Source organism: Cuculus canorus, chromosome 1 (genome assembly GCF_017976375.1).
Source record: "Cuculus canorus isolate bCucCan1 chromosome 1, bCucCan1.pri, whole genome shotgun sequence".
NCBI lineage: Eukaryota > Metazoa > Chordata > Aves > Cuculiformes > Cuculidae > Cuculus > Cuculus canorus.
The window spans coordinates 132,391,686-132,406,375 of NC_071401.1; the positions used below are offsets into that span (position 1 = coordinate 132,391,686).

General features: G+C 40.6%; 1 protein-coding gene and 1 long non-coding RNA gene across 16 annotated transcripts in view; one reads left to right on the plus strand and one right to left on the minus strand.

Moving 5' to 3' along the window:
- Positions 1 to 14,690, plus strand: part of LOC104060658 (ovostatin) — a 31,616-nt gene that overhangs the window by 6,197 nt on the left and 10,729 nt on the right. The window contains exons 5-23 of the mRNA XM_009562469.2: positions 87 to 107; positions 1,131 to 1,299; positions 1,654 to 1,738; positions 2,566 to 2,677; positions 3,063 to 3,177; positions 3,387 to 3,496; positions 5,247 to 5,405; positions 5,773 to 6,000; positions 6,471 to 6,528; positions 7,041 to 7,186; positions 8,080 to 8,229; positions 8,798 to 8,968; positions 9,274 to 9,406; positions 10,331 to 10,430; positions 10,891 to 11,119; positions 12,412 to 12,535; positions 12,868 to 12,986; positions 13,431 to 13,482; positions 14,283 to 14,366. Coding sequence (XP_009560764.2) covers positions 87 to 107; positions 1,131 to 1,299; positions 1,654 to 1,738; positions 2,566 to 2,677; positions 3,063 to 3,177; positions 3,387 to 3,496; positions 5,247 to 5,405; positions 5,773 to 6,000; positions 6,471 to 6,528; positions 7,041 to 7,186; positions 8,080 to 8,229; positions 8,798 to 8,968; positions 9,274 to 9,406; positions 10,331 to 10,430; positions 10,891 to 11,119; positions 12,412 to 12,535; positions 12,868 to 12,986; positions 13,431 to 13,482; positions 14,283 to 14,366 — 2,365 coding nt within the window. The remainder of the gene's footprint in view (positions 1 to 86; positions 108 to 1,130; positions 1,300 to 1,653; positions 1,739 to 2,565; positions 2,678 to 3,062; positions 3,178 to 3,386; positions 3,497 to 5,246; positions 5,406 to 5,772; positions 6,001 to 6,470; positions 6,529 to 7,040; positions 7,187 to 8,079; positions 8,230 to 8,797; positions 8,969 to 9,273; positions 9,407 to 10,330; positions 10,431 to 10,890; positions 11,120 to 12,411; positions 12,536 to 12,867; positions 12,987 to 13,430; positions 13,483 to 14,282; positions 14,367 to 14,690) is intronic.
- Positions 1 to 14,690, minus strand: part of LOC128852469 (uncharacterized) — a 36,219-nt gene that overhangs the window by 2,185 nt on the left and 19,344 nt on the right. For 7 of the 15 annotated variants that reach the window (XR_008450327.1, XR_008450323.1, XR_008450312.1 and 4 more), the window contains exons 1-4: positions 6,442 to 7,089; positions 4,587 to 5,912; positions 3,005 to 3,140; positions 2,792 to 2,903 (exon numbers count right to left, since the gene is read on the minus strand). This is a non-coding gene — a long non-coding RNA (uncharacterized LOC128852469). Of the gene's footprint in view, positions 1 to 2,791; positions 2,904 to 3,004; positions 3,141 to 4,561; positions 5,913 to 6,441; positions 7,090 to 11,743; positions 11,816 to 14,690 lie in introns of those variants that run through there. The other 8 variants (XR_008450316.1, XR_008450315.1, XR_008450313.1 and 5 more) reach the window with 5 other exon arrangements.

Sequence of the window (14,690 nt, forward strand, 5' to 3'; positions counted from 1 at the left end):
TACATTTCTCTCAGTACTGGGGAAAAATAATTCATGTTTGTTCAGCCACCTAATCTCTTCTTCCACTTTGTTTTTTCCTCTTTCAGTACCCCTTGATTACAATTCAGGTAAGATAATTTTCTCTTTGTACAGTGTTACATATCAGAAATAAAATCCAGGGCACATGTGCTTACATCAGTTTGTGTTTACACACAGCCAAATCCTGCTCTTGAATACTTAGACAGAAATTAACAGAAACTTCATAAAATCCCAGAATGCTGTTTGAGCTTTACTAACATGGAAAGCATACCTATATTCATTCCAGCATTCAATGGCTGTATAGGTTTTATACCTGTCTTCGACCTCCTCCAGTTTACCCAACTTATTTTGGCATTTATCTTTCCATAACTCAAGTGCTGCTGAAAACTATGAACTAATATAAGCTATGGATACAATTACTAACTATGTTAGCACTTCCATGTCATTTTGTGGTGATTTTTAAAATAGCAGTCACGGTCCATGTCTAGATAGCAGTCTCGCAAGTTTTGATGGTCTACCATGAAGTCAGGTGGCTTTAATTTGTTTGCAGTGAAACATAGCTATTTTGAGTTCTATGTCTGTTTTTCTAAAGTCAGTGCTTTAAAGAGTTCAAGGAAATGGTTGGAATTAGTTTTCTTTAGCCTAACTAGCATAACATACACTGAGAGGCAAATGACACGTCAGTAAATGCAGCAGAAATCCTTCCTTCCTTCTTCCAGCAGCTGAGAAAAAGCTGAGGTTGCTAAAGATTTGCATTGGATAAGCTTGGCTGAAGAGGAAGAACAAAGTAGATGATTTTCTTTCTCACTCCTCTTGATATAAAAGTAGAGCAACATATACTAAAGAGCAAAGTAGAGCAGTACTGTGCAACTTCCTCTGATGATTGAGACTAATACTTAGGCTTGCAGAGGATGCTTAAATGTGACATCAGTAGGTGAAAATCTAGGAACATTAATGATCAGAGTACAAAGTTGTAATTTGTCTCAATGCACGTGCATCAAGCAGCTTCCCCAATGAGTTAAGCAACTTACCCTATTTGCTTTTTTATTTCTAGTTTTTCCAAGACTTCCAAGGGAAAAAAAAAAAAAGAGTCTGTATCTTTCTTTCTCCAGGATCCACGGGGCAACAGGATCTTTCAGTGGCAAAACGTGACATCAGAGATGAACATTATTCAGATTGAATTCCTACTAACTGAAGAGCCTATCCTGGGGAACTACAAAATTATTGTAGCAAAGAAGTCGGGACATAAAAAAACCCACTCATTCCTCGTGGAGGAATATGGTAAATGTCACCAGTCATTCTTTTTCAGAGTAGAATGCATTTTTAGAGATGAGCAATCAACCCTTTTGACTGCTAAAACTTCAAATAGCTTCCTAGCAAATTTAACTTCAATTAGTTGTCATTAAGAATTATCACCTTAGAAGTCCTGGCTTCTGTTCAAAGCTTTGTAAAATACTTTAAGTGAGCCTTTGCAGGTCAGGCCACCTCTCAACCATTTTGACAACCCAGTTCTGAGATCCTATTCTATCTGTAACTAACACTGGTGATATCTCCTCATTTTCTCTTTCATTTCAGGAGAGCCTGCAAGTTTGCAATGTTCCAGTGTTGTTTCTTTACTTTCTTTCTTTGTCCTAGTGTTGCCAAAATTTGATGTCACAGTCACTGCACCAGAAAGCCTTACAGTCCTGGATTCAGAGTTCACAGTGAAAATTTGTGGAGTGTAAGTACCTGGTGCAGAGTGGTTAGGGAATTGGCTGGAAAATAAACACAGCTTCCCAAGACTGAGGAAAGAGATGAGGCTTAGAGAAGAGACCTTCCCTAGGGCCTCAGAAGAGGGCCAACTCAGAAGAGTTGATCGGGGTTAACTGGTGGTTGGAGCTTTCATTTACTTGTGTGCTCACCTCATTTTATCATGTGAGTATTCTCTTTCAACTGGTGTTCATTGGGTTGAATACATCATATTCAAGGTCCCCTGCTAAAGTAGAGTGCGTCCACTCCCAACAACCCAGTTCAGAGGAAGACTCATACAGCAGAGCACTGTTAAATTCTGGCAGGGGTCTTAGGGTTCTAGCTGCCTTTGTTCACCCCTCCAAGCTCAGTCCTTCTGAAGGACCTTGTTTACTCTGATACTAACATCTCAAAATTTAGAATCCAGGTTTGAAACCCTTATCCCCTTGCAGATATGAGGAGTTTTGCTTTGATTTCAGTGAGTCTAGGTCTCCAGTCTAAGACGAAGAGTGGAAACAACTGTCATAATTTGGTCAGTAGCTGTGTCTGTCCATCATGCTTACAAAGGTATTTTTTTATATTTAAGGTATGTGTGTGCGTTTGCCTCATGGGTTTAGAGGTGAACTAGAACTCATTAATATTTCAACTTCTGAGTTGTATTATGGGTTTGTAACAGCAAGAGAGTTAAAGAGAAAAAAACGCCTGTGAAATTATTCCACTCTCTGTCTTTCCAGCTCACTGCTCATCCTGGATATTCCTATTCCTGCATAGGTCAATTTTTCAAGCACCAGCTCATGGACCTCTTTCCTCTGTCCCTAGGTATACCTATGGTCAACCTGTTGAAGGGCAAGTCCAGATCAGTGTGTGCAGAGATTTTGATTCATATGGGTCGTGCAAGAAAAGCCCAGTTTGTCAATCCTTTACCAAAGATGTATGATAAATTACTATTATTCCCCTTTGTGCTTGTCCTCCCTCCTGTGTTCTTGCTTTTCTCCCTTTGCTCATGATGCTCTCTTCCCTTGATGATTCTCTTCACTCTACTCACCTATTTGCTTAGATCAATAGCTAGAAACTCAGTGCACTTCAGTTCTTTTCTTGGTTTCCTACAGTCCTGAAGAAGGACTGACACGTTCCTTCTTCAAGACTCGGTTTCCCATCTGAAAAGTGTAGACAGTGACATCTTCATCAATCCCATATAAAATATGTTAAAAATCGTGGGGAAAGACTTCATTCACTGAAGAAGGGTCTCATATATTACCAGCATCCTCTGAAAGCTGTGATCCTTGGTAAGAGGGTTTGTTTTCTTCCCTTTCCAGCTGGAGACAGAGGGCTGCCTTTCCCAGGTTTTCAGCACTAACATCTTTGAGCTAAATCGCATTGGTTACATGAGGTATCTGGAAGTGAAAGCCATTGTCACAGAGAAAGGAACAGGTAATCCCTTCTAGAGAGTCAGCAACTGCAACAGTGGTGTGGTCAAAAAAGAGAGTAGGAGATATTCAGCTTCTGCTTACTGAGTACAAGATTGTCTTCCTAAAGATCTGGTGTTATAAACAGAGTGACCATGTCCAGGCAAACAATAACTGATGAATCTATATGCAAGACAAAGCATGCCTTATTTTGACTCTGGACATGTCTTATAGGTCTGCAATTTACAGCTACTCAGTCTATTTCCATAACTCGGGTTATGAGCAGTATGCAGTTTGAGAAGATGGATCGCCACTACAAAAGAGGCATTCCTTACTTTGGACAGGTAAGCAAGGGCATAGAGAGCTTGTATTAAAGATAACTGACAGGCGATCACATGACAACAGTGATGGGAAATTTTGGGGAACTCTTTGGGGCAGGGAGTGCTCTTCCCAAGTTTCTTTCTCTGCAATACAGTGCCTCACTGGTAATTCTGAATACTGAAGAGTATTAGTTTATTCTGAGTTTTACTCTGCCAGAAATACTTTCAAGCAAAACAATCCATTAACTAGTGGTTTTCTAACTTGCATACTAATCTTGATTTAAATCACTGCCTTTCCTGTCAGAACTGATAATCTTACGCCAGCCAGACATGAACAAAAACACTGGGGAATGAGGGAAGGAAGAGTGAAAGGGAATAACAACAGTTTCTGTCTCAAAAATCTTTTTCAGTAGTTTGTTTCATGACAAATCGCATATAGCTGTCAGAGGTTTAAAGAGTATGGATTAATCTCTCTTTCCTTCAGCTTTTTTCAGTCAGGTAAGGATAAGAGAATATCTTACCAATAGCATCAAAAGGAGAGAAGAGATTGCCTTTCAAGGATTCTTTTTTTCCCCTCTGGGAGATCATAGAATCAAAGAATTATAGAAAAGTTAGGGTTGAAAGGGATCTTAAAGATCAACTAGTTCCAATCCCCCTGTCACTAAATCAGGCTGCCCAAGGCCCCATCCAACCCGGCCTCGAAAGATGTCTGTATAACTTTCTCACTTGCTTCCCACTCCTGCTTCATTCTTCAAACTGCTACATACCTTACCACCCCTTCTTGGAGGATGGGGTTCAACAGGCTCCCTGAGGAGATATACCACAATGAATTCCTCACATACACATACTCTCACACATTAGAGGTTAAACATGCTGAAATACACATGGTTAGAGGCTGGGATGTCATATGTCAGAAACAAAACTGCTGCTGAAGACTTCAGGCAGCTTCATTGCTTTTGAGGGTCATGTCAGGGGAACTATTGACTGGAATCCACAGATACTCATATTTTCTCAAAACGTAGGAGACCCCAGTCCCTGACCTGGTGCCATCACAAGATATTCACAGTCCTTCCCTGAACTGTGAAATACCTGTTGCTGGCTGTATGTTGTATACCTTCAGTTTCGTTGCATTCAGTCCCACTGAAGTCAACATCCACCTGAAAATTTCTTGTTCTCTATTGTTATTTTATTTTCAGAGGTCATTTGTATCCATGCTTTTTCTGGACAGAGAGAATAGTCAATCTTTCCCATCTTTTCCTGAAACAAAACAAAGCAAACCAAAACAAAACAAAAAAAGAAAAAAAACTCAAATGCTCAGTTACAGCAACGTAGAATCTGCCTAATGGTGCTTGGTATTTTTTATTTATTGGTTTTACACACAGAGAGGGTGACAGTGGGACAGAGTCAAAGGTATAGAATAAAGACATTAAAACCAGCAGCAGCAGACTCTCAAGATTAATAAAGGGCATATATATCCTTAAACTGGACATGTGTATTCATAAGGTCAAGAAAAGGATGAGATATAAGAAATTCTTGGTCCACAAAGGGACATTATCAACAGTGTAGAAGCTCCTGAAGAAGCTCCTGCTCCAAACCTCGTAATATACCTGAGGCAGATAGGTAGAAAGCGAAGAGAGACACTTCAGTTTTTAGGTATTGTTTTGAAGGGAGAAGAAAAATCAATCCTGTTGTGTGGAGAGCAAAGGAATGACATTTTTAATATCTATCTACAGAAAGATAACACGCTAAACATGTCTCGCATTCTCTTCTACAGATCAAGCTGGTAGACAAAGACAACTCTCCTATTTCCAATGAGGTTATTCAGTTATTTGTCAATAACAAGAACACAGACAACTTCACCACTGATGCTAACGGTGTTGCAGAATTTAGCATTGACACATCCAAAATGTTTGATCATGAGATCAACCTGAAAGTGAGTACAAAACAAGGCTGAATAGGCAGAGGGAGAGAGACAGTTGCTCTCAAACTGACCCCCAAAAAAGATAGGATGAAGTTTCAATTCTGGTAATAAAAGCGTGCTTTCTCTGGCTTATGTCATGTTCTAGAGCTCTCAAAAATTACTATAAAAAAGTGAAGAAAACACCTGAGTTGCAATGCAATGACTTGCTACAAGATTGCAAGACCATTGTGCTGTTTTTTCTTCACCAGTTTGGTTTTAGATGCAAATCTTAAACATATGCACCGCATGAACAAATCATTCTGATGTCAGTATGTGATAATGATTTCCCTAGTGGCATACTTTTGTTTTCCTTTTCTTCTCTGTTCTCTCTTCTGATCAGGCAGCTTATAAAGTTAGTGACCAATGCCACACTGATGGTTGGATAGAACCTTCCTACCCCGATGCATCTTTCTCCATCCAGCGCTTCTACTCCTGGACTAGCAGTTTTGTGAGGATTGAGCCTTTGTGGGAAGATCTGAGCTGTGGGCAGAAGAAGATGATCACTGTGCACTACATCTTGAACACAGAAGGATACAAGAGCATCAACAGCATGAACTTCTACTATGTGGTGAGTGTGAGACTGTTGCATGGTTTGCTGCTAAGGGTTGACTGGGCAGCTGTCTGGCAGTTCATCCACAGAAATTATGGCAGTGAGTGCTCTTCCAAATATTGAATTACCAGTTGGCACAATGGCCAACAACTCAAGAACAGAAACAACACTGAAGTAGTTTGGCAAGGCTACCTCTTCAGGAAAAATACCCCCAATTTCTGGCTATGTTCCTCTATTTCATAGTAAGGATTCACATTCATAATATCTCAATCTAGGATTCTTGTCACTTCCCTCCAAAAAGCTCTTTACGGTATTCTCTGCCACCCCTTCCCTTCCTTTTCCTTCTGCTTCCTTATCAGTAGCAGCAGCAGTTTGAAGCCACCCCTATATACATGCCTTGATTGTCCTGTTGATGTACATTGAATTGACTGCCACTTTCTCCCTTCAACCTCTACTAACCCATAAATGTGTTGCTCTTCTCTGCACAGGCCATGGCAAAAGGCAAGATTGTCATCACAGGGAAAATTAAAGTAAATATCCAAGTTGGTAAGTTAAGTTGCCAATCTATGTTTCTGCATTTAGGAAAAAAAAAAAAAGAGGGGCAGTTGAAGTGGGGACTAAGACAAGACTTATTGGATGTGTACAGCAGCTATTGGGAGGGCTATATCTATTCTCCACCTACATGCGTTCGCACAATACCAGCACTGCCACTAAGGTCACTGTAAAGTCAGATTTAATCAAACCAGGTGGTTCAGTTGACATATGACAAGAAGTAGTGCTCTGTAAAGATATTCCCAAAGGAAAATGGAGGGAATGCAGAGTGTCTGGCTTGGGGGCTTGTCTGAACCTGGCGACATGTTCAAACCCACAATAAATCTCAGAGTATCTGGATCTAAATCAGTCATGTCACCTCCCAGCAAATCCCAGATTTTTCAGTTTATCATCCAAGTGCAGACTGGTAAGCTGACTGGTAAAACTATATGCCAGTTGAGGATGGGTACTATTAGAGTAGATCTTCGGGCTTCTCTCTTTATTGGGTCCTTGCTCTCTACTAGCAGAACAAAATGGCACTTTCACTGTCCCCCTTGTGGTCACTGAGGAAATGTCTCCAGCCCTTCGTTTGCTGGTATATACCTTACATCCTGCCAAGGAGCTGGTGGCAGACAGTGTTCGATTTCCAGTTGAGAAGTGTTTCAAAAACAAGGTGAGAGGCATTAAGACACAGTGAGTGTTAACTGCTGTCAGATAAATACAAATTCTTTGCACGCATATTCACAGCAGATATTTTTTCTGTCTTGATTCCATCCAGCTCTCTCAGCATTGCTTTCTTTGTTCGTATTTTTTCTCTCTGACCTCATATCTTTCCCCTCCCACTACCTTCTGGCCTTATTATCGAAAAGTAAATCTACCTTTAATACTAAAAGCTGCTTCTCAGGAAACCCACAATACTTCCAGATGATTCCTGGCTCTCTTGAACAATATTAGTGTTTTATTTAGTTTAGAATTTCTGTTCTTCAGCATAGCAAACACATTTAAGTCCTATTTCACCTTACTATTTAGTTTTATTTTTTACACCCTTTGTTGAAAAAATGCAGTTTGTGTTTACCAGAACTAAATACAGATAGAAAACAAAGTAAAAATAGCAATCCAGGGTTTAATTTTTCCTTCTATTTTTTTTTCCAGTGGTACATTTGGATTAGTCTTTTTGAAATCAGATTTCACCATTAAGATGTTCCTAATTTTCAGTTCTTACAAGCTAAAAATCATGAAATATTAGAAGGCAAAACAAGTGAGATTAAAAAAAAATGTTTCCATTTACCTGATGCCCTCCTCTTAGACTTCTCCCCTCTTATCTAACACAAACACAAAATAGATTTTTAATAGATTCAAAACAGAATTTGTTTTACATATTTCTTAAGTTGGGCCATGGACGTAGTAATGCAGTTTATGTCATAAAAAGATTTCATTCACTAATAGCAGCAACAGAATCATACTTTATTTAAATCACTTCAGCTAGGATTCATCTAAGCTATCACTGGAGTCACTGTCCCAAGCAGTAGGGATTAGCCATGCCAACATCTATTTGATAAATTTCAGGTCCAGTTGCAATTCTCTGAAAAGCGGATGCGCTCAGCTTCCAATGTCAGTTTAGTCATTGAAGCTGCTGCCAGCTCCTTCTGTGCTGTGAGGGCAGTGGATCAGAGTGTGCTGCTCTTGAAGTCTGAGACAGAGCTATCTGCAGAAACGGTAAGATGCCCAAACAACTTGTCCTCTCCTTCCACTGTGACGCTACTCCCTCCTCCTCCTCCATTACAGTGCCCTTGCACTTGAGATTGTTAGACTATGTCAGACTTCTACCCCTTTTTGCATATGCTGGTCATAAGCCATCTATGACAGGCAATACAAAGCTTTTGCTTCTGGCCAGTTGGAAGTCCTCTTTGGATTTGGTTTAACTACTGACTGATCCACGGCCACACACTCATCTGGCATATCAGCCACTTCTCCCAGTTTTGTGTTATCAGAAAGCTTGTTGGGGTTACACTCTGCCCTGTTGTCCTGATCCTTAATGAAGATGTTGAACCAGATTGAACTGAGTATTGACCTCAGGTACAGCACTAATCACTGGCCTCCAACTTGGTTTTGTGTCACTGATCACCACCCTCTGGGTCCATCCATTCATTCAGTTTTCAGCCCAGGAAACAGAGAATTGTTTTAAACAGGCTGACATCTCAGCTCTGACGATTTTCAGTACATGACAGTGTAATGAACTGATCTCTACATACACATGGGTTTTGTGTTTCCTTCTCCCTCATAGATATACAACCTGCATCCTCTGCAAGACCTTCAGGGCTACATCTTCAATGGGCTCAATCTAGATGATGACCCACAAGACCCTTGTGTCTCATCTGAAAACATCTTTCACAAAGGCTTGTATTACACACCTGTAATGTCTGGATTAGGACCAGATGTATATCAGTCCCTCAGGGTAAATGTCCTGTACATTACTGAAATATGTTGAAGTGAGTTTCCACTTCTGTAGCTTTAGATATTTCTGAAAATGACACTGCTAGTAAAACTCTTACATGACAAATTCTCCTTGTGGACATCTATCCTCAATTGATTCCTGTGCCTACTGTGATTTTTCCAGCTAGCACAAAGCTCATGCAAGTCTCTGTATAGATGTCTCTGGGCACCTCTGTGGTGGAACAGTAGTAATAGGAAAGAGGGAGGAATGGAATAAATCTCAGCTACAGTACGGTTGTTGCTGACACAAAGATGTGTTTTTTACAGGATATGGGCATGAAGTTTTTTACTAACTCAAAGATTCGGCAACCAGTTGTGTGTACTACTGAGACTGTAAGGCCCTTGCCATATTTCTTGAATTCAGGATTCATGGCTTCCACACACCATGTCAAATCATCATGTAAGATACGGGACAGGAAAGATATTTTCTTTTTCTCCTTGAATGAAGTGGGCCTACAAGAAAGCTGGAGAGGGACTATTCATAAAGGCTTGTAGTGATAGGACAAGGGGTAACGGGTATAAACTGTAGAGGGGCAGATTTAGGTATGACATGAGGAAGAATTTCTTCACCATGAGAGTGATGAGGCATTGGAACAGATTGCCCAGGGAAGTTGTGGCTGCCCCATCCCTGGAGATGTTCAAGCCAGGTTGGATGGGGCCTTGGGCAGCCTGGTCTAGTGGCATATTCCTGCCCATGGCAGGGGGGTTAGAACTAGATGATCTTTAAGGCCCCTTCCAACCCAAACTATTCTATGATTCTATGATTCTGAGTGGTATTAATGTGACATGGACATGGACAGTACTCGTGAATTACATTGGTATTGATATTGAATATTGGTCTGGCGCAGAACGAGATGGCTTAGGATAATGGCTAGTGCCAAAAAACTCCTTTCAGGTCTACACTTCTGATTCATGTCGAGTTTCATGCTGGGAAGCCTTGACAATTCAGAGACTGTCATGCAAAACTAACATTGTCAGCACTGACTCCCTTCTAACCAAAGCTTATTTGAAAAGACAGTGTGACAGTATGTTCAGCAAACAGATCTAAGAGCCAAGAGACCTGAATTCTAGCCCTAGGTCTAATGCTTATATCCAGAGGCCGAAGTTCTTCAAGTAATGTTTCCTTTCTTTGAGATACCAGGTTATACCTAACTCGGAGATAGACTAGTATCATTAATTAATATTTGTGTGGCATTGCTGATAGCTTCAGTTAGAAGGAAATGGATAAACAGAAATCATACTGGTCCATGCATATTTAAACCTACCCTTTCTTGGAGTTTTCATTATACGAACCAGGTTTAACTAAATTCCTGTTACATCTTAGCCACTGAAGTTGCTAGAGAGGAACGTGGGAAGAGACTCACCCTTGAGACAATTCGGGAATTCTTCCCTGAAACTTGGATTTGGGATATGATCCTAATTAAGTAAGTACTGTTTATTCCCTCCCTTTTCCTTGTTTTTAAGAGCTACTAAATATGTCCCCTAATGTCCTGCAAAGTGGCAATACATTGCCATGTCTTCTTATCTTTTGACTGGGAAGATTTAGCTTTTTCAATTACCACATGCCCACCTGCCTTCCTCTGTTCCCATAATGTGTGTACCATGAGTCTTGCTCCCTTCCTAAGAAGAGATACTCCACTATTTAAAATATGGGTCTGCAAAACAAGTTCTGAGTTTTCTTTCCAAACTCAGGGAAATGATATGCAGAACAATTTTCAACGACTTTTCTCAGATTTGAGTGCTAAGTTCAGGGAGCACTCGGATGCGGGATTTCTGCAGACAGAATAAGAGTAGTGCTGGTTTTCAAAACCTATTACCTCTACTGAGAAACAAGGTATATGAAATTTATCCTTTCTAAGCTCATCCTTTATCTATTCCTATCAGCTCTACTGGAAAAGCCAGCATCTCATACACCATCCCTGACACCATCACCGAATGGAAGGCCAGTGCCTTCTGTGTGGAAGAGTTGACTGGATTTGGTATGTCTGCACCTGCCACACTGAAAGCCTTCCAGCCATTTTTTGTGGACTTGACCTTGCCATACTCTACCAACCAAGGAGAATATTTTCTACTTAGAGCCAACGTCTTCAGCTACCTTGACCACTGCATTAAGGTACATACTTCTGCCCACATTCTTTGATGTTACCCTACCTCCAAAGAAGCTACAGCAAAAAGATATAGTATATATGACTGGATCTGTCCCTGCTCTTGATTGATGTATTGCTCATTCTATGTGATGGTAGACTATCCTGACTGGATTTGTCCTCTGAAGCCACTACAAAGCAGAAGGTGATCTGTGTGAACTGTGTCTAAGATGGGAGTGTAAGCAACTGTGTCTAGAGTGACACAGAGGAAGGAAAAAAATGCTTTGCAGATTATCATTCACCATCCACAGTTATGCAAGCCATCAGTGGTTCTAGTGAGGTCATTTCTTTAGGGATATATGTGAAAGTGTGAAGAAATGAAGGGCTTGTGATTACCAAAGTAAAGAAAGTGGAAAGAGCAAGCAGTAAAGAGCAGGCAAAGTTTTTCTCTCTGAGGCGAAAATACCAAAACAGGGAGCACAAAACAAAGAAGTCCGGTGCTTGCTCTACAGAGTGTCTGTCCAGCTAGAGGTTCCTTGCTCCCAGATGCTGGGAGGCTGTACTTTCAATATTCAGTACTTCTCAGGAAAAATGCCTCTAGAACACAGCTGCACCTTTGCATAGAGGGAGTTTACACACTGTTCAAAGGATACTTAGAGAAAGAAAACCAAGGATCTTCTGGCTGGCTTCTTGTTTTCTTGTTTCTCATGTTGTATCTGGGAATCCTAGAAAACAACCAAAACAAAGGGAGGCAGGTGTAGAGTTTAGTTTTCCTCTTGATTTGAATGCTGAAAATTCCAGTCTCACAAGGAGATAAACACCAAAAGAGGAACAATCAAGATACAATATAGGAAAGTCTTTTTCCAAACTCTGTTAACAGTTTCACCTAACAAAACAAATGGCATTTTAACTATCCTAGAAAAGACTTCTCTGTTTTTGAGGCTTTCGTCTCCTAACACCATTTTTCAAGTATTCCCATAACAACTGAAGAACAAAGACTAAACAGTGGTTTCCTTTACAAGTTAGTTCAAAGCCATTAGCACCAGGTCAACTAAACATAACTAAATATTCTGATTAGGAATCAAATGTATGCGTAAGTTATTTAACGTCTCAGTGGAGAATGTCATGAAAAGCAAAAGGGAATACTGTAAATGTTACATCTGATGAAGTATGCACCTAACCATCATCCCAGGCCTTAAACCTGCTCTACAATGTTAATGCTGGACATAAGCAGAGATTATCTCACCCTCTCTAGCAATAAAGTGCCATTTTCCTATGTTACAAAATCTTCATCCCATCACACTTCTCTTTCTGTTCTCAGATTAATGTTTCGCTATCAGGTTCCATTCATTATCAGGCCAAACTCATCTCCCCAGAGGATGATGGGTGTGTATGTGCCAAACAAAGAAAGACTTATGTCTGGAATGTTTTCCCCAAAGCAATTGGTAAGTACCTTTGGATCTACTTGAAGTTCCTACTAGTCGATGTATATCTCACCTGAAAAACCTAATTCTGTTCCAACTTGGAGAATTTGGACTACCACTGGTATTTCTAGCTGTCTGAGCTAGATATCTCCTCCACAACTGCAGTGTGTTTATCATTCCAATTTTCAGATATCAATTCTCCTCTTATATGTCTCCCCTAGAGTGACTGACCATTCTTTATGTTGCACTATATAATGTCTGTAGGTATTCCTTATCAGCTGGATTTTCTTACTTTAGGCACTATTTTATGTGACAGAGGTTCTTTTTACTCTCCTTTTCTGCCACTATTTAAGGTAATGTAGTATTCAGCATTACTGCAGAGACCAAGGATGATGGAGCTTGTGGAGACAAAGCACTGAGGAACATCAGTATTGACTACAGGGACACCCAGATAAGAACGCTATTGGTTGAGGTACAGCTCTTACTGTTTACCCTTTAATCACTTCCATGAGGAAAGAAAAATGCAGCAGAAGCACCAAAAGCAAGTAAAAGTTTTTCGGATTCTCAAAGAACTCCTGGCTTGGCTCCACTTTCATCTGGCTGTGATAGGTTCTGACAGTTCAATCTAAGACTAAGTCCACTCCCATCTAATGTCCTCTTCCATGAGGATCAGTGGGTGTTGGTAAGTGCACGTCTTCCTCATGCAGAGGAGAAACTGGATATTAAGGACACCATCTGATAGGAACTCCCTTTTAGTAGCCACCACATCAAGTGTGAACCTGTAAACTGTTGCTTCAATCCAGCTGTCTTATGATGCAGGAGGATGGGGCAGGGGGTGGCTCTAACATCCCTGCATTTCTTCTGTATGCTTTGCTCTCATCTGCTGCATGTGTCTCTTCTTCTCATTGCCATGCAGCCTGAAGGCATCAGAAGGGAAAAGACCCAAAACGCCCTAATCTGTAAAAAAGGTAAGGGTCTTATTTACTGCTGTCCTGAGAAGAACTGAAAGGAAGGTTAGAGTTCGCTCTCCTTCCTGCAGTGCTCATGGATGCTGTCCTTCCCTTTTTCCCTGGAGGTGACCAAATGACAGCTACTGTGAGAGCTTACAGTTCAGTTCCCTGCTACAAATTTCCTGTGTGATCTGGTGCATATCACTTAGGTAGTGTCTGTGCTGTAGTCAAAAATACTCAGATACTAAAGGAAGGCTGCTATAAAACTATCAAAGTAAGATGACCTTTCAGTGTAAAATCTATTCTGTGTTTCACACAACCATGTTTGACTGCTGTCCTATTGCAGGGATAACTGTAGCTTGCAGCTTTACACTTCTAGTGGGAATGAGAAAGGAAATGTAACATTCCCTTCTACATTACCTCAGTGGTGACACAAGTTTCCAAGGTTTTTTAGAAGCAGTCCCTAAGAGAGGCACAAAAGCAGCCCTGAGTTTTACCAACCAGTTTGTCCCAGTATCTCACTGGAGGAATCTCCAGGGTTCACAGACATTACAGCCTCTGAGCACCTCAGCCTTACTCTGCTAAACTGATTTCCATTGGGCAAGGATAGTTACTGCACCATTTGGTCTGGTTTTCACAATTCTGGCTTTGCTGCCACCCCTTCTCTCTTGATGTTCTTGGAGAAAGCTGTGGGTTTCTGTTTATTGCTGTCTCTTGTGTGCAGTTTGCACTGTGCAATTTCTATGAGAAGCATTTCACTGCTAGAACCAATGTTCCTATACAAATGACTACAACACACTTAATATCTTTCTCCACAGATAACATGGTCACTCAAGATATTGCTCTAGAACCACCTACAAATGTGGTAGAAGGATCAGCCAGAGTGTCCTTTTCTGTTGTTGGTAAATACATTATTAATAAAACATAAAAAGAAACAAAACATATATATATACAATTGAAGCTTTTTCAGGATTCAAAACGTGAGTTTCCGCTCTTTGTGTGTGAAACTTGTGAGCAAACAGACTGATTCTCATCCTGTCCAGCAATGCTCCTTGCTGCATCAGGGAAATTAAGTTTAAATATTAGTTGCATTTTTCTTTTCTGTTTAAATACATCACATTTGAATGTTGTGCTCTGCAGTAGCACAGTTCTGCGGTATGTCTTCAGCCAGACTCATGCCAGTAAGACTTTTTTCTGCTTACCTATCTGAAAATCAGAGATGCTAG